The 18,522-nt window shown below is 49.5% G+C and overlaps 1 protein-coding gene across 3 annotated transcripts; it reads right to left on the bottom strand.

Annotated features, from left to right (window-relative positions):
* Window positions 1-375: 375 nt before the first annotated feature.
* On the bottom strand, window positions 376-16,668 carry LOC119099485 (glutathione S-transferase theta-1). Of its 3 annotated transcripts, none has more exons than XM_037222644.1 (6): window positions 16,581-16,668; window positions 14,267-14,387; window positions 13,796-13,886; window positions 3,178-3,328; window positions 2,606-2,786; window positions 376-1,341 (listed from the first exon to the last, which is right to left on the bottom strand). In XM_037222644.1, exons 2-6 carry the CDS (start codon window positions 14,379-14,381, stop codon window positions 1,187-1,189), a joined length of 693 nt encoding a protein of 230 aa, XP_037078539.1. In that variant the 5' UTR covers window positions 14,382-14,387; window positions 16,581-16,668; the 3' UTR covers window positions 376-1,186. The 3 variants fall into 3 exon arrangements, with proteins under 3 accessions (XP_037078539.1, XP_037078540.1, XP_037078537.1); XM_037222645.1 differs by having other exon boundaries at window positions 16,630-16,642; XM_037222642.1 differs by lacking the exon at window positions 16,581-16,668 and adding an exon at window positions 16,519-16,565.
* Between the last annotated feature and the right edge of the window lie 1,854 nt (window positions 16,669-18,522).

Genomic DNA, 18,522 nt, shown 5'->3' with positions numbered 1-18,522 from the left:
AGCTGTTGGTCGTGACCGACAGCTTGGCCTATCACGTCACGCTTGAGAGCGCACCATTCCGAGACGCTATTATTGTTGCAGTTGTGGCGCTGAAATTGTAACAAAAAGCTGCCGGATCTTTGATACCACACCGTAGACATTACATGCCCTGTCCGTTATTTCGTACAGCGGTAAGGCCCGCGTCGCTTCACAGCGAATGGCAGACGCTGTGAAGCGAGGCATGTAGCTACGTGGGCTCGTCTTACGACACAGGCTCTAAACTCTAGTGCTCTAGTGCTCTAAACTCTAAGTGCTCTAAGTGCTAGTGCTCTAAACACCTAGTAAGGTTTCCATTTTACCACGGACAGCTGTACCATGGCCTTGACACATGTTGGAGAACCAAGATACACTTTTATTAACACACTGGTGCAAAATTATTCCCTGGTGTTGCAATAGCCCCATTGAGTGGTGAAATCCGTATGCAGGCCACAAACCATGTGTAATGAGAACACTGGTCTCACTGCCATCCGAGTCTTTCCACGCTAAAACTAAGGTTTCGAACAGCGGCGAGGCCCACGCACCTTACGTAGACTGCAGTCTGAACGCATGTCCCTCGGACATTTGAGCACAACCGGACTCTTGCGAACGGGCAGCTACGATCAAATCAATAGACAAAGAGTGCGAGCTGGCTGACACATTGGCTGGCTGATGAACGATTTGCATGTTCGCGGAGTGCAACACGACCAGAACAAATATTTGCCCACAAAAAAACACATGTATTGGCCGCGTTATCTGCGCAGCACCAGAAATTACATACAATTTAACAAGCGCATCTGACATTGGAAGGCAGTTAATCAGTACGCACGACCGTGCCTGAGCCGGAATATCAGAGTGCAGGCTGCATGCCCATCTCGACATTTACCTAATTCATGGATGCACACTTCCCAATTCTGGCATACAATGCGGTGAGATAAGACTGCACGTCATACAGCATTACAGTCAACTGCGTCAAGTAGCTTCTAAAAACACGCCCTATCTTAAAGTCATATTCTAAGCCAATCTCTCTCGGCCATCATCACCGGCGTCCGCCCCAAACCCACTACATTGCAACCGTCATCTCCCCGGTACGGCCGCACTACGGCACAACGCCACACGCACGTCCGATGCGGGCCTGGCAGCCCTCGCACGGCCGACCGGCGCCTGCCCGTTACAGTTTGGCCTCGGTGGCGCCGCCGAACTTGTCTCGGATCCTGCGGCACATGGTGTGCACCTGCTCGTAGTGGGGCTGACAGTCGGTGCGCACACGCTCCAGCCAGGCAGCCAGCCGCGGCCGGCCGGCCGTCACGTCATACGCCACCATCGCTGCAACAGCGGCGCGGACAGTCACCGCTCCCGCGGACGGTCACCGCTCCCGCGGGCGGTCACCGCTCCCGCGGGTGGTCACCGCTCCCCCTGACGGTTCACCGCTCCCGCCAGGCCGTCACCGCTCCCGCGTGGCCGTCACCGCTCCCGCGGGCGGTCACCGCTCCCGCGGACGGTCAACCTCTCCCCGGGGGCCGTCACCGATCCCCGCAGGCGGTTTTGAATTGATGTGAAAATGATTTAAATCGCTCCCGAGGGGCTTGTCACCCGCTCCAGCGGAACGGTTCAACCGCCACCGGCTCGGCCCGTTCCACAATTGATGGGGAGCACTCTCGCCGCACAAGACATGAGGTCACCGAGAGGGGGCGTGCCAGAGGACAAATATGACGTCAGTGACGGGCCACTGATGAATAGGCGGTCTCCTCACCGACTGACGTGACGACAGGACGGCTTCACTGCTGAGTCTGACGTCAGTGACGGTGCGTGGGGAGGTGGGGATCAGCCTAACATCACGCCGCGCTACTCTGAGAAATCCCCTAAGTAACGCTGGGTGGGGAGCACCTGCGTTGCGAAACCACGCGGTTCGCACAAGCACGGCGCCGCCCTGGACGACTGCCGACCTGGTGCCAGGCCCCAGCACGGCGTACTGTTGCGCACACGAACGGAGATTGGTCACATTTGGGGATGACTCGCAATAACAAAAGTAAAGGGTTATTTGGTGCCATTTCGAATGGACAGACAGCTGGCTCGGTGTCACGTTCCCACATGGTAGCGATGAGAGGCCGGCATCTTGTCGCACTGGGAAGGGGCCGGTTAGGAACCTGCCGCCTTGGAAACTGCTCTGAGCAGGGAGCGGCATGTGCGGAGGTAGAGGACTGGCGGCCGGGTGGCAGATGACGTACGGTGGAAGAGCAACAGACAGAGTTCATCGGACGTAAGTCGCCGATCAAGGCACTACTTATGTCTCCGTTATCGTAGCCAAAGGACACCCGACATGACAAAGTTCCGTGAGCCATTCTTCCCGTGCTCGTTTACTGAACGAAACGCAGCGCAGGCAGTTAAGCGTTGCGTTATTTTCGCGTAGGACGGGTTCACACGGGTTCCACTAGACACATTCAACACATAGCAATGGAGGATAATCCTGGTCCAAATAAGACCACAGTGCAACACAACCGACCGAACATGAGCAACGTACCATTCGGGTACGAAAATACTTAAACGGCTACAATTCACCAGCACCACAGCTAGTCACGACAGGACTCACTGGGCTGCTCCAGTTCGCAGGCCGCCAGAACATCCGCCACCGTGATGGTCTGGCCGGCAATGTACGGCGTCTCCTTCAGCCACACCGTCTCAAGCTGGTCCAACACCCGCTCCATGCCCGCCTGAAAGTTCTTCATACGCTTCTCGTTGACCGGCTCACCCGTCATCATCGGGATCAGCCACTGCCGGCGGAGACGGCGGACAGTGACGCGAACGGACAGATGATCATCCAAAGCTTGTAGCAGGTACATCATGGCAAGGCCTAGACGTCGTGCAAATAATTAAGTATTGCAGCAGCACTTGCATTTTAAGCCAGTCTGACCTAGGCAGGCCGGAAAAAAAGAACAATGATTTAGACACTACGTTTATGCGCAGGTATTTCACTGAGCTACGCAACAACACAAAATTAAAGGGAGCCATGACGGGAGCAAACTCATTCTAGCTTAAAAACCACAGTGATAGAGCAGCCAGCACATCAATTTCTTTTGCATATTCACAGGGTACGTATCTGGTCACGTCCCGCGTTCCCAGCGCGGCCCAGCACAACTGCACACCCAGCATCACCGCACCGACCTTAGTCTGGAAGTACATGGCGCACTGGAGCCGGGTGTTGGCGTGCTGCCACTCGAGGTACTCGTCAACGCGGGCCTGGGCCTGCGAGTCCTTCGGGTACCAATGGTCCGCCACCGGATACTCCCGGCACAGGAAGCGCAGGATAGCCACACTGCCGGCGCACGACCGACCGGTCACGCTCACTCGCCGCCGGCCCGAGCCGACCTCATGACCGGTGATCATGTCTGGTGGTCGGTCACACTCACTCGCCGCCGGCCCGAGCCGACCTCATGACCGGTCACGCTCACTCGCCGCCGGCCCGAGCCTGTCTGGTGATCGTCACGCTCACTCGCTGCCGGCCCGAGCCGACCTCTGGTGGTCGGTCACACTCACTCGCCGCCGGCCCGAGCCGACCTCATGACCGGTGATCATGTCTGGTGGTCGGTCACACTCACTCGCCGCCGGCCCGAGCCGACCTCATGACCGGTCACGCTCACTCGCCGCCGGCCCGAGCCTGTCTGGTGATCGGTCACGCTCACTCGCTGCCGGCCCGAGCCGACCTCGTGACCGGTCACGCTCACTCGCCGCCGGCCCGAGCCGACCTCGTGACCGGTCACGCTCACTCGCCGCCGGCCCGAGCCTGTCTGGTGATCGGTCACGCTCGCTCGCCGCCGGCCCGAGCAGACCTCGTGACCGGTCACGCTCACTCGCCGCCGGCCCGAGCCTGTCTGGTGATCGGTCACGCTCACTCGCCGCCGGCCCGAGCCGACCTCATGACCGGTCACGCTCACTCGCCGCCGGCCCGAGCCTGTCTGGTGATCGGTCACGCTCACTCGCCGCCGGCCCGAGCCCGCCTCAAGGCCGGTTAACGCGGCAAAGATGCTGTTTCCTTCTGTCCCGTTGTGGCGTACCAGTATGTTTGCCATTAAACACAAATCCTTGATTAATGAAGTTCATCCGCTGGCTTCAACACTTGTCTAATTTCATACAAATAATGCTTGCAAACAACCATACGCAGCGACGAAAGCACTGGTCGATCTCATCTATACAGCTACCTATTTAACTATGAATATCCATATAATCCGCGCTCGACGCATAAATCAGTCAACCGGCAACATCGCCCACAACCACCATCATTCGAAAGTCGTCTGGGCAGCAATCGGCATGAGCGAGGGCATGGCCATAAAATAGGGACTGTGGATAGCCTTGAGATGTGATTATGACACATTCTGCAGTGCTGTAAATGTTAAACGTGAAGCTTCATACAGCCCAAAAGCTAAACGATGTACTTAAAATGCCTGATACGGATCTAGGGGGGACCAGACATTCGCGATCTACATTGCTGGCCACCGGGTTCGGCAATAGGTTTTGGTACGATATTTGAAAGCAAAGGTGAAAGAGTGTCGTATGCTGACAAGAATCAAGAGACCCGTTCGGCTACTTGTCAACGAGTATGCTCTAGACACAAAAGTCTCCCGATCCACATTCGCAAACTAAAGCTTCCTCAACACAGTCGCCACACACAAGATGGCTTCTGTCATTCTGGAGAATCGCGAGGTTTAATCTGTCTGTGGTAGTGACTTTGATCTCTTGCGATTTCTTGCAATTTGTTGGGCCAAAGTGTGGGGGATGCGTGCCAGGTTGTCGTGTGAATTGTGAGACAAGACATCGTATATCCCACGGTTACTTATTGCAGCTATGCATTACCCCATACACATCTAACGCCACTAAATCGGGAACAACTATGCCCAGTGTGCTCGGCCGAAGAGGGTCATTGTCATAGATATAAAGGACCAGATAAGACAACAGCTGTCCGACAGAACGTGCATGTCGCCACCATCTTGGAACAGTCATCGAGCCGTCTGTGCGGGCTGCCTGGGCACTCTGGAGCGGGTCGGTATGCAGTGTTCTTGGCAAGAAGTTCATTGTTTTGCGGCTTTCGTTGGATATACCGCATGGTAGCGTGGTCTTTAAAAGCCACAGGTATGCCCCATTGGCCATGGATTGACTATTTTGTGCTGTTGTAGTAAGATGGTGGTGACGGTGCCAGTCAGAGGCACCAATCAGGCCGTACGGCTCCCTTTCAGGGGACATTTATGGTCTTGTTGGAATCAGTGCTCCCCAGGTTTTTTATTTCTGATGGCCTCTTTCCACTTCTTAACTGACCTGTCTGACTTCTTGGATTAAGCTTTACAAGCCTAGTATCTTTCCTTGGCTGTACATTAGGGATGTCGTAATTACTAGTTTGTCACAGTCACTTTCTGCCTTGTACCTGGATGGTGTATTTCTTCAAGTCACATATAATTTTAGTTACCTGTTGCTTTGTCTCTGACACGAAGAGTGCCTTCAATGCAATGCCAAAATTCTCGTATTGCTTTCTATTTTCTGTTCATAAAGGGAGTGTTTCAGATTTGAGGATATGGAAGCAAACATCGGATATGATGGAAAAAGCCCACTTTTGTATATTAGTATACTTCAAGTGGAAGATACTGATCTAGACAGCCCAATCCTCTGTTTAGTAAATATGCTCCTCAATGCGTCATGGTTTGTTTACGTCATCGTACCTGGCACAACATTTATCGAGAGCCAGTTGACGGCCATTGCATCTGGAAATCGTCCTCACGAACGCCAGATCTGAACACCTCCACAACTATGTTTTGATAGCCTTGATAGTCACATGGCTTATGCAATGGCAGGGGTTGAATGACGTTATTATAACGTCATGAATGCTAAGATGACTTTGAAACACTCTTCCCGAGAAACTCTCCCCATTTTCTCGGGCATGTAGCTCAGAAATTAGGCGGGATTACATCTTAAGAAGGGCACGATTGCGATTAGCACCGAAAGGTATTCAAGATGGCTCTTTCAATTCAGAACCCATGTAAATGTGAAACACTCCTCTTTATGTAGGCACAGCGCACCAGTACTGGATGTTGCGCATTATTCTAACAAATTTGTGTCTGCACACCAAAACCCAGGCCATATATTAATATTTTCATTGATCTTGAATGCCACACAACCAGTGGATTGGCGGATTAGAATGGCGTTATCATGGCGTAACGGATGCCTGGGTAGCCTTGAAATGGTCTGCACATCTTCATGGGCGTGTAGCCAAGAAACTAAAGGATTTAAAGTCTTAAGAAGGGCGTGACTCTCAAATGCGCCGAGTGATCAAACTGGTACTTTCAGTTCAAAGCCCCATAAAATGTGGGACACTCCCTTTAAAGTTGCCGCGTACATCACTGGACTCAGTACGCTTCAGATTTATCGCTAAATAAATTTAAGTTAAAATTGTTAAATTCTACGCACGCGGCCTACCGGCCACATACCTGTGTCACTGATCGTTTGTTCGTTATGGGTACGAAGACAGCCCGATGTCCTCGCTGCCCTATTGCAAATCCGTCTCGTGTGTACGTTTCCGCTTCTCATGCCGTTGCAATAAATGGTTGGCCGCATGAAGATAAAACAGCATTAACAGCCTTATTCTGCGTAGAGCAGCCATGAATATGGACAGCTGGATATATCACATTCTAACGTTAATTCATAAATACTGTTTTTATATGCATAAGGTTCCTCGCAAATGCACTTAACAACTTACGTTTGCCGCAAAGCACAACATCATATCTGCCACAAAATACTAGGCAATCGGTTCGCTGGTGCTATGCACCTACCGTTAACGGCTTTTTCAGGATCTGTACACATATTTCGATGTTGCGGTTGTTCCCCAGCATCATGTCTCTGGCGTTTAGCAGCCACCACACATTTAAGTCTCGGCACCAGAGATACTACGCTGGCGTTAAGCGGAGGTGAAGAGATAATCACCAGACGGTCTAGCCTGTCTCAAACGGCCTCAGTATATGTGCCACCACACATTTAAGTCTCGGCACCGGAGATGCTACGCTGGCGTTAAGCGGAGGTGAAGAGATAATCACCAGACGGTCTTGCCTGTCTCAGACGGCCTCAGTATATGTGGTACATGCATAGATATGGTACATATATAGATAACGGTGGTTGCTCTATGCACACTGAATGGCATCTAATGTCCGTTATATATCTTAACATTCCAATGTTGCGGGCATGGTACGCGATAGAACGTCCAGTCCAATTATACGTTACTAAACGACTAAACCGTACATATTTTTCGACTACATTTTCATTCAGTGGAAGCAAATCTGTCTTGGAACATATTCCCTTCACAAAGGCATACTTGTACCAGTGGCAGGCACGCAGCCAGAACATTGGCAAGGGCACAAGCTTGACAAAGGGCTCCTGATGGTGAAAGCCCTCCCCCAAGAGAAATTATCGGATACGGCGTATTTGCTAATTCTACCTTCTACAACTGAAATGCAAGCCAGAAGCCACCGCAAGATCACTTCTACCTCAATCTAGTCAATAAACATGTGTTAAACGATTGCGTGAAACAAATCAACGGCGCTCTTCATTTCACAATGGTCCAGTGGACCATTTCTAACCCGATAGGACTCAGAAGCCTTCTCAGAATCTTTACATGGATTGTGCAGAGATATGAACCCCACAAATGTAGACCGAAATGGGTTAACAACTTGCATTAACATTGCCAGGCCATATTTGCCCGGAAATGTTAAAAATTCAGCCTGAATCTCATCCTGATACAAATTATGTAACGTAGGTGCGCGCTGGCAAATCTTAGAGACAAAAACTGCCAGGCGCCGATGCCAGGCGTTAGTCTTCATACCCCGCGCAGCGCCGGCTCCTCGGCCAACACGTTAGTCTCCATACCCCGCGCAGCGCCGGCTCCTCGGTCAACACTAATTCGTGGACAACGGAAGGACGAGGGTGATAACGCACTTGAAAGAAGTACCTTTGTGCGCTTTAGGACATTAAATTCTACATTTCTGGGGTGGTCCTAGCAACATTTTATCTGTGCGATGTTCACATGGGTGTTGAGAACGGATTGTTCATTACAGCAACGCGAAGTGGAATATAATATAGAATCTGCTGTTGTAAATAGAAGGGTAAAGGTAGAATCTCTTCTTTTTGTGTTGTTTTAACTTTCAATCTGTCCAGGCGATAAACTCAAAGTTGCAGAAAAGATGCGCGCAGTCTTACCTTTGACCGGTAAGAATTAATTTTAACGGACATTCGAAACCCGTTTACAACGGTCGTTCCCCGCGCACAGCACCCGCCGCCTAGTGTTACACGTAGTGGCCAACGCCGTTCGGGTGTACGGAAACTGCAGCCCAGGCCACCGCTGTCCTTGCTCCCGAGATTGCGGGCACGCATTTTAAGACCTGTGATGTAATTACTTTCACTACTCGATTCCGCAAAGAATTAAAATTTTCAGGCAAACGTGGGATGGCCTGGTTCGTTTTTTAATTCATTTCAATCGATTCTATTTAACACCAATGAAACATGTTACCTCTTTCCGGGTAGGAAAGAAATACCCAGTCTCATAAAAATTACCTCCCCTCTTAAAATAAATATGAATATTCTCTCATGTAATTCTCAGAAGCAATGGAAGAAACCAAACGCCCCCCCCCCCCCCCCGACCAGGGGGCACGCTATTGTTCGCCGCTGACGGGACATTCCATTTCACCGCGGGGCATCTTCCTGTGACAGACCTGGCGACACGGACGGAATCCCTCGCCGATCCGGAGGCCACTGGACGGATACATGATGTCACATTGTTCCCCTCCCTGATGCGGGAGACATGTGACCCGTGCAGTTGACTTCAGATCGACGCAACAACCCTGGTTGGCGCAGTTCACCCTGTTAAGCACTGTTCGACCGTGAGCGATAAGGAAGCCCCAGACCTCTCCCTGCACAAAACTCTTATACAATTATTCAAGCATTGCTTCGGCATCTGCCGCATCTGCCGCAAAGTCACCTTAGTCCGAGGTGATCCACCCGGGGCGCGCACGGACTGGGGCAACGCGCGTCTGCCAGCCGGCGCAATCACGCCCGATCTGCAGACCATGATCATCACGTTACGTTAGAAATGAGGTTTGAAAATGAATATCTTAACAGGAATGATATAACTGGCAATGCCAGAGAAAGACGGAACAGTGCAGCACCAACTAAAATAACACAGAAAAGATAAAAACATACCGATACTGGCACACCAACAAGTTGCCGCGCCATTCGCATCGCTGATTAACACCGCCACCTTGTGGCAGGTACGAGCACTTCAAGTATGTGTCGGGGACCACCTGCGGCACTGTCGCAATGGCAAGCTGTCCGTTATACACGCCAGAAACGTTAGATACTGATGTTGCCTGACCGATATATAGACCAATAACGACTCAGTGGGTCCCCAATCAGCGCAAAAGGCTCTCTGATTGTTATCTGAGGAACCGTCCCCGTAGGCCGAAGCCCTTCAATAAAAATCCACTAGCCTATCGCGCCCAAGACCTTCCGATCGGGCCGTTGGTCTTCGGACTCGGTGGACCCTCTAGGCCCTCCGGGCCTGCTCGAACATTGCCTGTGGCCAAATCGGGGCCCCTTGCCAACACAGGACCCCTATTAGGCGCTGTGTGACGCCAACAGACGCTGCGGCCCAGTCCAATGTAAACCCCTTGTTCCGGCTTTGTACCTGCCTGAGAAATGGACCCTCAGGTCCATGTCGCCACAGCGCCGACCGTGTGTTACTGATGGCGTCTGACCAACATATAGACCATCATCGACTCAGGAGACCTCTGATCATTGCGCAGGCCCCTCTGGTTGGCTATGGAGTGCCTGGCCCCGCGGGCCGGGCCCCTAAATGCGACCTCCCGCCGCCCTTTCGGGCTCTTCGGGCCCTCAAATCGCTTCTTTAATCGCAGGTTCCGAGGGGCACTTCGAGCCCCTAGGAACCTAATGTGGGGGGGGGGGGGGGGGGGGGAACGCGTCTCATCTGCCCACCAACTGCACTACTTAGCCACAACCTAGTCATAAATTGAGAACCAACCAAAAACTCACACTTCATCGGACTTAGCACGCGCTCGGGTGGGGTCAATTTACCCTTTTTGTTGTTGTTTGGTGGAGTTGACGGGCGCGCCGACTGCGATGGTCATTTGGCGCCCGTAACGAGTTTTGTTCTACCTGTCTAATGAGCCGCATAAATGGTCTCAAAGTTGAAGTATTTGAGAAACAAAAAGATGTTGAGATTCCCGAGTGTGAGTTGTCTCCTAGTGTATCACAAAGGGTAAAAATGCTTCTCCAAAATGATTTCCGAACGGCGCGGCGCAGCCGCGCTCAACTTTGTATAGCTGTAGACAATTGAAAGGCGGGTCGTTGGTCCAATAAATCTAGATATACCTTGTAAGGTCGCTGACCACTTCAATCAAAGTCAGACCATGGATTCAGCGAGGTCAATTTCTAGGGAATCTTTCAACCTGATGCAACAACGCAGTGTTATACGAGGTCATACATCTCTGAGATATTTTCTTAGGCAACGCAACAATTGAACGAATAAATTCCATTGACCTAGGGTCAGGTGCGAAGATCAGACCAAAATAAAAACCAACCTGCTTTATTACTCTTGGGCCTGCTGTACAGGGTAGTTTTCTAGGGCTCATTTGAAATTAATTGTTAACAGGAACCGCATTATACATCTTGCATGGACCCCATAAACGTCAAAATAGGTCACTGACCTAAGATGTCCCAGGTCAACATTTTGCTTTTAGGGGCATACTGCTTAGTCACTTATTAAAATGCAAAACTCAAAAACTATTGCATGATTTTGGTCACCATAGCCTTCAAAACGTCAAACAAGGTCAATGACCTTCAGTGAGCATGTGCACTTTTGTTTAGAACAGGTATCTAGATTATGGGGGGGCTTTGGATGCCAACCTGGAGTTTGACCTCCTTTGACCTTATTAGACCCGAAGGTCATGACCTAGGAACCTTATGACCTAACTTTGACATAAGTGAGTTCACGTACAGGGCAACACACCCCGCGCATATTGAGCCTCTAGCTTTCTTAGTTTCTGCGACCTCAAGGGGGTCACAGTGACCCCCACCCGGGTGAAGGGTGTCTAGCCAGCCAGCCGGGCGTGTTAAATGATGACTAAACAAAATCTGCTCACCGTGCTCGGCATCGTAGCATTGACACCGCGCGGGCCGCGTGTACGCAGCGGCATTTGTCGCCGTAAACGAGTGCTCTGATGCGTAAGTTTGGTGTTTCGCGCGCTGGTACCGGGCCATCGTGAGATGAAAGCGACTGACTCTAGCCCGAACCGTCACTCAGGTGACTACGAACAAACACCAAATAGGAGCGCCGTAGATCCGGTATGGGGACAATGGAAAGTCTAGTCGATTCTGCAAAAGAATGAACGTTTTCGGGCAAAGATGGGATGGCCTCGTTCGCTTTTAAACTCATTTCGACCCCCTCTGTTCACCACTAATAAAAACCCACATTGGTTACGAGCAAGGGGGCATCTCAAGCAGAACACAAGGAGGCACATGTTGTTCCCGGTCATGAGCTGAAGGGTCATACTGTTTCACCGCGGGGTGTCTTCCGGCTGCCATTCTGGCGACACGGAGCGGGATCCTCTGGTCAATCAGGAGGCTCTTAGAGGGATATATCATCCTTCTTACCCGCGTAGTTGGCCCCTGATCGACAAAGAAACTGCCATTGACGCAAAAACCTCTCTGCTCACCGCAGGCAGTTCAATAATTGGCGCGCTGACTCCAGTTCGGCTTAACGGCCCATGCTGGAACTGGACTGAATGGCTCGCCGTCCGGTACTGGGGGTCCTGATGACCGGCGCAGGACCATTCCATTGTCCCAATGGGAACACTTCTTATAAGTTATACCGTTTGCTTTCATTGTCATTGTCACATTTCTCGACAAACACAAGAGGTCATTTGTCATTAGGGGTCGCGTCCCGTCCCTGTTGAGCAAATGTTCCCCTGAACGACTTGAGACCCCTTGTTGGCACAGCACACCTTGCCCAGCACACCCTGACCGATACAGGAGCCCCGCATTGTTGCCCGGACCCCGACCACTGTAAATCACGGGCCCGACCGTGTCCCTGTTTGGAAAATGGTCCCCAAGAGCTCAGATCGACACGGAGCCGACTGTTCGGTGCAGGTGCCTTCTGGCCGAAACCGAGGAGCTCAGGGTCTCAGGGATCCAAGATCGGTACATGAGACCCTCTAACTGACATCTGAGATCACGGCCCTACGGACAGGGGCATTAAATGTGACCTACAGCCAGTCCTTCCGACCCTCCAGTCTTCCAATCGGGCCCCTAATTTTTTATCCCAGGGGCCCTTCGTCCCCTGTTCAGCATCCTCAAACAAAACCTGCGACTTGACACATCACCTCCTGTTAGGCACTGTGATACCCTGACCGACGCAGGGGCCCCAAACATTGTTTCAGGGGCCTAGGCCGATGCAAGTCGTGGCCCACGGCCTTGCCGCTGCTTGGGAACTGGACCCCCAGGGTTCAGGCTGACAGGGAGCCAACTGTTTGGTGTTAATGGTTTCTGGCGGACCGAGACCCGCGCAGTGTTGCAGGCGGTCCTCAAACGATGCAAGAGGACTTCTGACTGATATTTAAGGTCACGACCAAACGGGCCACGGTTCTTTTTGTGACCCACATCCAACCCTTCAGACCTTTGTGCCCTCCAGCCGAGCCTTTCGTCGTCAGTTTTGCTGGGCCGCCCGAGCCCCTCTTCGGGCTTCATCGAACACTGATCCTTTTTGACCCTTAAATCGGGCGCTAAATCGTGGGTACCGAAGACCCCGAAGGGCCCCTCGAAACCTACAGGGGGGGGGGGGGGGGAGGGCACAAGCCCCCTGTGCCCCCGTGCCTGGGCTACTGACCAGTGACGGCATATAGTGGTATTGTAGTCATAATTTGACTGAAACATTGTTCCATCTGCCGGCGGGACAGTAATCACGTAGTGAAACGGGCCCCTGACAGACATTTGAAACTATCTGAAATTAAACTGGATGTAAAAATGACTTATTTGAACGACGTGATTGGTCAGGGAGGCGTGCTGAAAGCGCGTCCGAGACAGCTTTGCTTTTTAACACATTACGGCCTAAGCAACTGATTTTGGCAACGACATAATTAAATAATCAAATCATTAAAAAGCAGCCAACGGCCATCTCTGTTTGTTTTGGTTCCATATTCTTTAAAATTTGCATCAAAATTGTTGGGTTACTCAAAACCAAACAGAGATGGCCGTTGGCCGCTTTTGATTTTACCATTCACCTAAATCCACTTTTATCTTCACCAGTCTAACCTGCAACACATGCCATCACTGCAAAGTCCCGAGACCAGAAGCGTTTAAACGGGACTTCTCGCCACAAAGGATATCAGTCGACTTTAGTCAGTGTCGGAAATGGAGGCAACACCAACACGTTGGTCGATGTCGGAAAGGGAGACAACACCTTTGTCAGTGTTGGAAGGAGATAGCACCTTAGTTAGTGTCGGAAAGAGATGCAGCACCTTTATCGGTGTCGGAAAGAGAGACAGCACGTTTATCGGTGTCGGAAAGAGACAGCACCTTTATCGGTTTCGGAAAGACAGACTGCACCATGATGGCACGCAAAGTCATGTCAAGGAACAGCGACCATTGCAAAGGGCACGTGTGCGGAAACAACTTCATGGTAGGACGGGTGAACCCGAAATGGAACATGTGGAGAGATTGTCACCAGGTGAACACTCACCTTTCAGTGAGCCTGAAGCCATCTTTATTGATGGCCGGGACTAGTCCGAACGGATTTACCTCTGCCAAGTATTTGTCACTGCGGTGCTCGCCTGCAACAGGTATATTAAAGATGTATTAGCATGCAGTGTCCCCCTGTGAAATAGTATATCAATGTTCCTTGCGACTACACTTGTGTTTTCTTCTGGCACATTACTAGTATGGTGTGCATTTCAGAACGCATCAGCTGCCAATGTGCATCCAAGCTTGGTTTTAATTAAGGTTTGCAAAATATTTTCCAAAGAAGCTGAATGAATGTAAATTATGTGAGTACCAGTCAGTGGACATCCTTGAATTATTGGTGGGAACAAACTACCAGCAGGCTGATATATGTAGCACATGACAGAACACAGCTTATCATCCACAACATTTTACAACAGGGAACCATACATTTGGTAAAGACAAATGTTGACATGTTAAAAAGTTGTCTCACCTTTACGCAAAGCAACAGGGTGATCTTGATATGGTATGTTGGCAAGCTTACAGAACATCACTACTGCTCTGGATGGTTGTGACATTAAGTCATAATACAGCTTCAGTCGAGACATGATTGGCTGAAATCAATACAATGGTTAATTGACAAAATCATCGAAAGAGACCATAACTGCATTGATGAGAGTGACATAAAAACAGCAAAAAAGAAGGCATTCGAGATCAGCAAATGATACCTGGCTTATCAACATAGATACCGCATCTTTTATAACCTATATAATAGATCAACACGACAATTACATCGATCAAATTCCAAATGATCACCAAGTCCACAAACTAGTGGAATGCCTTATGCAGCATGGAGCAAGCAGGTTAATGATGGCGATTGGGAATTAAAACAGGCCACTGGGCATGTCAGTCCCGGTCTCGTCAGGCTCCTGGCCCAGTAACCGAACAGTCTCAAACCATGGCTAGATTAAGTTTCAGATGTCATTCATGATGTCTGCCCAGTACATACCAAGCCTAGACTTGAACTGCTTAGCTGAGGCTGACGACACTACCGGATGTGGAAGGGTGTTCAAATCGTTGGCACCGCGCGTGCTGAACGAATCACGGTGGACGTGAGTCCTAGCTCGAGGTTTTCTCGGCTTCCATTAGTGTCCTCTTTTCACCTCCAAGCTGTGTCTTGTCAAGACCTCCTCAGATAGTGATATACCTCCGTGAAGCAGTTGATACGCTGTAACCATGTCTCCACTGCCACCACGATAGAACAGCGAGGACAATTGAAGGAGTCTAAATCTCTCAGGGTATGGTCCGCGTGTTACTTCATACACAAGACGGGTCGCTCGTCGCTGAACCTGCTCCAGCCGCTTCTCGAACACTTTGCCGAACGGGCCCAGATGACGTTGCCATACTCCAAATACGGGCGTATTAAGATATTAAAGTGGCAACGTATGAACACCGATGTTGGCAAAAGACCGCCTCACGGCTGCCAGCATCTGGTTGGCCTTCGGGATCGTCTCCGCAATCTGCACGTGCAACTTGAGCCTATAATCCACAAAGACCCCGAGGTTCTTTTCGGTGGACTCACCGCGATTTCGGCACCGTCCAAAAGTACGTCAGCCTCGGGTTGCAGCTCCCAATGTGCACTACTGCACTGCTTTACTGAATTAAAGGGGAGCAGCCACTCCTCTGACTATTTGACTAGGGCGTCAAGGTCAACCCATAGAGGTGAGTAAGTCAGAGACCTCGGGATACGACAGAAGATCTTGGTGTCATCCACCAAGATCCTGACCACGCTTTGCACTTGTTCTACCAGGTCGTTCACAAAGATTATGAATAGCATTGGCCCAAGCACTAATCCTTACGGTATGCTACTGACCACATTGATCCAGTCCTATTTTCAGCTCTGGACCGGCATTCTCTGCATCCAGTTGATAAAGAAAGCCCTGATCCAGCATAGCAAGATGCCTCTCACACCCTAAGCATGGAGCTTGGAGAGCAGATGGTTGAGGCCCAGGATCAACAGCTTTGCTGAAGTCCAGATACCCCATGTCCACGAGCTCTCCATGCTCTGCCATGGCGCTCCAATCTTTCATGATTTCTAACAGCTGGATGATGCAGGACTGCTTTGGGAGAAATCCATAGTGGGCTGCATGAAGAAGTTGAGACTCTAAGAAGTGATTAATTATGGCATCTAAGACAAAATATTCTAGTATCTTGGAGGGAACACCAGTAAGACTCATGCTTCTACAATCTTAACCACTGCCTCCACACACCATGCATTTTTAGACACTATGACAAAAATACAACAGCAAAACAATATTGGCAACACACCATACATCCACTAATGGCCAGGTGACACCATGACAACTAATAATTACATATTTCTTTTTGCTAAGTACTAGCACAGTAATAACACGTAATGTCACTGCCTGGATGAGGCCAGAAATTTTCCAGGAGTTAAATTAACCTCACCTAACCTAACCTACCATTTCTCATACCCCTACCACTGTCTACCCCTACCCCTAATTCTAACACTACCTCCTTTTCTTGATTCCGCAACATGATGATTCGATCCATGCCCAGTCAACACCTACCAATCACCACTCAGTGCCATGGCTGTAGCGTATTACAAACTCTACCAAAGTAAACAAAGCCGCCAATTCTCACACAGCCGTTTTTTTAACGATTGCAATGTTCTGAAACAATGCGAGCCTCAAAACACGTCCGGCCTTTTGCCCCGCAGATTACCATAGGCATAATGTTGGCGGCCAGAAATGATTGGGGCCGTCATTCCCCACTACATCTCTCACCTTCACCGCCCCACCTCAAAGCTTATGGAGGGAAATTTGGGGTATTTACGTGTTTTTCTGTGCATCCCCGTGTCATGCAAATTTGCATAAGTTCAGATTTGTATTAGCTGCGTTGGGTATGCCTTTTTGATTCGTCCCGTTTATGATTCTCATTCTACTCAGTCACAAGCTGTTTACCATTAAATTGGTTACTTTCAGCTTTGAAAAATTATAGAATGATTAAAACGAATATTTATGCTAGCCTGAAAGGTTTATTAAAAACGCCAACGAGCAGTGCTAAAAAAATTGGTCTAAGATGGCCTCCACCATAACTGATATTCATATGTGACGCACAAATCCCTACGTCGCGAGGAGCGGCACGCCGACGTGCGCCGTTTGAACTGGTTAAGGTATAACTTAGCGCAATCGGTACGTGTTTTTTGAGGAAGACAGCTGGTGAGTTAGCGTATTTTACTACTTTGTGATACGCGCAAAGAGCATGTCATAAATTGCCTTTGCTATGCCATGTCTTGTCTGGGCCATCTTCTCCGATCGCTTATGTGTAACCACACAGCAATGTGATGTTGCCATGTGCCAGGTTGTGTTCTGGGTAGGTCTGTCAGGTCAACAGGCTGCTTAAGTGCGTGTTATGCGGGCCATGTCTGGCAAAGGTTGGAGCAACAATTTCAGAGCATGCATGCTGTAAATGTTACCCTTTTAGGTTTGCACATGGTGCTTTAAGGAATCATGCAGTTGCCAAGGTAATTTCATGCATGCATACTCTGAAAAATTAAGCCCAAGGTAAAGTTGATCTGACCTGAGTTCGGTGCACATGGGCCTGCCATTCTATAAACTGATGCACCATGGGTATCTAGCTCAGTTATGATTGGATTTCAATCTAACTTTTATCATTATCATTGATTTTTGCAGACTGTGGTTGGGGTGTTAGACACTTAGGAAATCTTCCCATTTACCAGACCAATGTTGGCCTGTTTTCTTTATATGATGCAAATCACAAAATAATGACTGTTTCACTTCTGACACTGAATGCTTGTCTTGAGACAAAGGGGCCTAGGTACACACTGTTGGCATCCCACAGTGGTAAAAATGGAAGCTTTTTATTTCCCTTGCAAAAATATCATCAGCTTATACTGTAGGTTGTTATGGCAGGTTGATAAGATACAACCTGTTCAGGTTACAAGTGTGGGCCAAGCTATGTGCAGTGAGGGCTCTGTCGTGTTAGTGGAGCTGTTTGTGAACCTGCACAGTGTCTGTTAGATGAGTGCTTCAGTTTGTTTGAAGCCATCTACAGGAGCATGTAACAAAATATAGCTATGGTGGTGGCCTTTTGTGTGTGCTTTTTTATAAGTTGTATTACTCAACTTCATGGTTATTTATTCATAGACAACAATTGTTTAGCTGTATTGTCGGTCAGGCATAATATTATTATTGATGATCTATGCGATCATCGAATATGAATTAAGATGATATTGTATGTTAGAAGACCATATATGTGTTTCTCTCTTTCAGTTGGTAACCATGAAGGAATACCTGTTGACAGTGGCATCTGTGATTGGATCTTTGGCCGTGGTTCTTGCATTTGTTGCTCTTGGTAAGTATACCTATTTAAGATAAGGATGGTCATATCTTGTATTGTCATCCAGCATTTGGTATCCAGTGTAGCATGATTCTTTTTGTGTTGTCATCCAGTGTTTGGTATTTTAGATTTTCTCCTGTATATTTGTCTGTCATGTTAGTATTTTAACTATGTCATGAAGTTCCAAAGTCAGCAAGGTAAACTGAACGTCAGTTAGTTGCCCTTATTTGGTGTAGTTTGGCAGGTGCATTTATTTTGGGTTTTGTCATCACATGAGATCACCACCAGGCACTGGATTATAGTTAGCTTGGCTAATATGAACAAAATGTACCATTCTATTTAATTGTAAAACATGACCTAAGGATG

The sequence above is a fragment of the Pollicipes pollicipes genome, unplaced genomic scaffold (assembly GCF_011947565.3).
Source record: "Pollicipes pollicipes isolate AB1234 unplaced genomic scaffold, Ppol_2.1 Scaffold_4740;HRSCAF=5597_pilon_pilon_pilon, whole genome shotgun sequence".
Lineage (NCBI taxonomy): Eukaryota > Metazoa > Arthropoda > Thecostraca > Pollicipedomorpha > Pollicipedidae > Pollicipes > Pollicipes pollicipes.
The sequence above is the reverse complement of the archived record's forward strand: the minus strand, read 5'-3'. Positions and strand labels throughout refer to the sequence as shown.

What these genes read in the sequence shown, in the direction of transcription:
- LOC119099485 (XM_037222642.1), bottom strand. An exon ending in GGCTTCAGGCTCACTGAAAG is followed by an intron (nt 3,329 to 13,795) that starts GTGAGTGTTCAC and finishes GTGCGCCGGCAG; the next exon opens with TGTGGCTATCCTGCGCTTCC. An exon ending in CTGCGAACTGGAGCAGCCCA is followed by an intron (nt 1,342 to 2,605) that starts GTGAGTCCTGTC and finishes CCGCTGTTGCAG; the next exon opens with CGATGGTGGCGTATGACGTG.